The 2,649-nt window shown below is 52.7% G+C and overlaps 1 protein-coding gene across 1 annotated transcript; it reads right to left on the minus strand.

The window, feature by feature from the left end:
* Positions 1 to 1,581: 1,581 nt before the first annotated feature.
* On the minus strand, positions 1,582 to 2,646 carry LOC106727073 (interleukin-37-like; the record flags this gene model as incomplete). Its single annotated transcript, XM_014544233.1, has 3 exons — positions 1,582 to 1,827; positions 2,080 to 2,219; positions 2,529 to 2,646. Coding segments are annotated over 3 exons (504 nt in total), but the record flags the coding sequence as incomplete, so codon positions are not given.
* Between the last annotated feature and the right edge of the window lie 3 nt (positions 2,647 to 2,649).

A 2,649-nucleotide genomic window follows, 5' to 3' on the forward strand; every position in this document is an offset into this window, starting at 1 on the left:
CCCTAACCCCCAGACCCGGTGCTGTGGGGCTCAGGCCACTGTGTGTCACCTGGATTCCCCCTGCTGCCGGTTAATGGTTCACTCGCCTCCAACCCTCACTGATTCAGGCCATCCTGCTCACTTCAGTCAGACAGAGTTTTCCAGAATGCTCATCTGCTCTTGCACTGTTCTCTAAAACCTTCAAGGACTCCCTATTGCTAAGGCAATAAAGTGCAAGCTCTTAGGCATGTGCCCTGGCTAGGGACAGAGGCACACTCACAGGGTGTGAGGGAGAGCGCGTGAAAGTGCAGGCTGGTCCAGAGAAATCCTGGGAGATGGAGAAGGACCAGCTGCCACACTGAAATCCATCACCTCCTCCAGACAGGAAGGGCAGGGGGTGGGCTGTGACGGGGTAGGAGAGGGCTGGAGCTAGCGAGGGGGCTACACTAACCTAACTCTTCCCTTTCTCTGATCTCCAGCGGCCTGAGCACAACTAAGAGACCTTGGAAGCTGGCCACAGGGTCAGTCTCACAGGTGTAGGGCAGGTAGAGACAGGGCACCCCACCTGAGGCCTGGGGGGCACACATCACCTGGATTCCTGCCCGCCCGTAACTGTCCGCCCTGCTCCAGGCGGTTCACCTTCCTCTCCTTCACGCCACTCCCCTGAGTACAGCCCTCCACACTGTCTACCCCGAAAGCTCTGTAGTGAGACCCCAAGACCTGTCATGAGCTGATGCTGCTCACTCCTTGCTCACCTTAGGTTCACAAATGAAAGAGTTTGGCTCATCACAAACCCCTTAAAGAACTGTCCTCATGGGTCCTGCTGCAGAGAGGGCCCAGCTGCCAGGGCATCCGGAGACCTTTACTACCTGTCCCTGGGGGAGCTGCGCAGCCGTCAGCGCTGCCTTCTGTCACCAGCAGAGGGCGCCATGACACCGAGAGACATTGAGTGAGTGTGAGGGACAGCCTCGGGAGCCCACACCTGGGGCTGCAGAGCTGAGCTCCGTGGGTTCCCACGGGCGGACCGCTTTCATAACCAGGGAATCGTGCTTTTGAAACTTCTTTTTTACTACAGTGCACGCTTTGAAATACATTTACCTTGCAGTTCAGTGCACATGTACATGTATATTTATTACCCACTTCTAATATAACCTGCCTAAATCTAATGACCAAAGGTATTTCATAGTGAAGTAAATGCAAAAAATAGTTTGACAAAATCAAATTTAGCTGATTCATTAAAGTAAACTTTGGGGCTTAGTACCTTCAGCAACTTAGTTTTTAATAGTTTGTTTTTATATGACTGACACATTTATTTTGTAACATACTCAGATCTTTATTGACTACATGAAAATATTTAGCAGTAAATGCATAAAATGCATACTAGTACATTTTTTTCACCACATGCTTAATTTTTGTGGGTTTTCAGTGCAACTTACTTGGAAATGTTCTTTAAAATGCAGATGACAAAAATTATGAAAATCTGACTGTGTGAAGCAGTAAAGGCCTACCATCTCCTTAAAGTGAAGCATTTAATTTTCTGGTATTATTTCTTTATTTTCTGAGCAGCTGAATGCAAAACTAGAAAGTCATCAGATTCGTGTCCTACTCACTGACCTCACTGGGGCTTGTGTGAGCTTTGCTGACAGGCACAAATGTAAAGTTGGTGAGCTCCTGTGTCCCAGGCTTGTCTGTCATTCTGACAGGTTCATTCGCATGGCAGGTGCTGATGAACCAGCCCTGGTGGGCCGCCGACTCCAGTGTGTTCCGGCACCTCCTCTTCTTCCTGTAGAAGGTGAAGCCCTTCGAATCTTTTGTGTCTGAGGTAGGCAGCTGGGAGATGTCCTTCTTCTGTGAGGTAGAAGGGAGTGGTCAGCAGCACAGCCTCTGCCCAGGGAAACCTCAGTGTGGGCTCTTGGAGCTCAGAGCCAAGGAGGGCCAGCAGCTCTCTAGCCGGTTTCCTGAGGGCAGGTGGAGGGGCGGGTTTCCCTGTGGCCCTGGCCCAGGGGAGAGGCATAGCGGGGAGCGAGGGGCACTGCTGGCCTGGCCTTCCCCTTTGGGGTGGCTGAGAGGACAGGACGCTGGGTGGGAATGAGCGCTCACCTTCAGCAGGAGGGTGGGCCGGCCTTTCTTCTTGTCCATCTCACAGTAAAGACACAGCTTTCCTCCTGAGACGGCCAGGAAAACGGGGTTTCCCTTGTTACCCGCTGAGCTCAGAGGAGAGGCTAAGACGTAGAAGGTCTCTGGGAAAAAAGTCACAGAAAGCAGGGTGGTCCTCAGAGCAGGCATGAGCCTTCTGCCTGTGGGGCTGCAGGCTCCTTCACTCGGGTGCAAGCCTCCTCCTCCCCCACAGACCAGAGAGACGCCCCTCAGATCTTGTGCCCTCAGACCCTCCACTCCACACTGCATTCCCAGCAGCCCCCGGGGATGCTCCACCCACTGCCTGCCCCCTGCTGGAGCTGGAGGTGTCCTACAGCCTGAGCTGAGCCCCAGCTGGAAGGACTTGGGGGACAGAAAACAAGAGAGAAAGAGAGAGAGAGAGTTGAAGTCACCTGGGCATATGTAGCTTTTGGGGGGAACTGCTATGAGGGTCCCAGAGACCAGCACCAATACATTTTGGTTCCGGTCGCGAAAGGTGAATTTCTGTGGTTCTGGGTTCTTCACTTTTGGATC

The sequence above is a fragment of the Myotis brandtii genome, unplaced genomic scaffold (genome assembly GCF_000412655.1).
Source record: "Myotis brandtii unplaced genomic scaffold, ASM41265v1 scaffold35731, whole genome shotgun sequence".
NCBI lineage: Eukaryota > Metazoa > Chordata > Mammalia > Chiroptera > Vespertilionidae > Myotis > Myotis brandtii.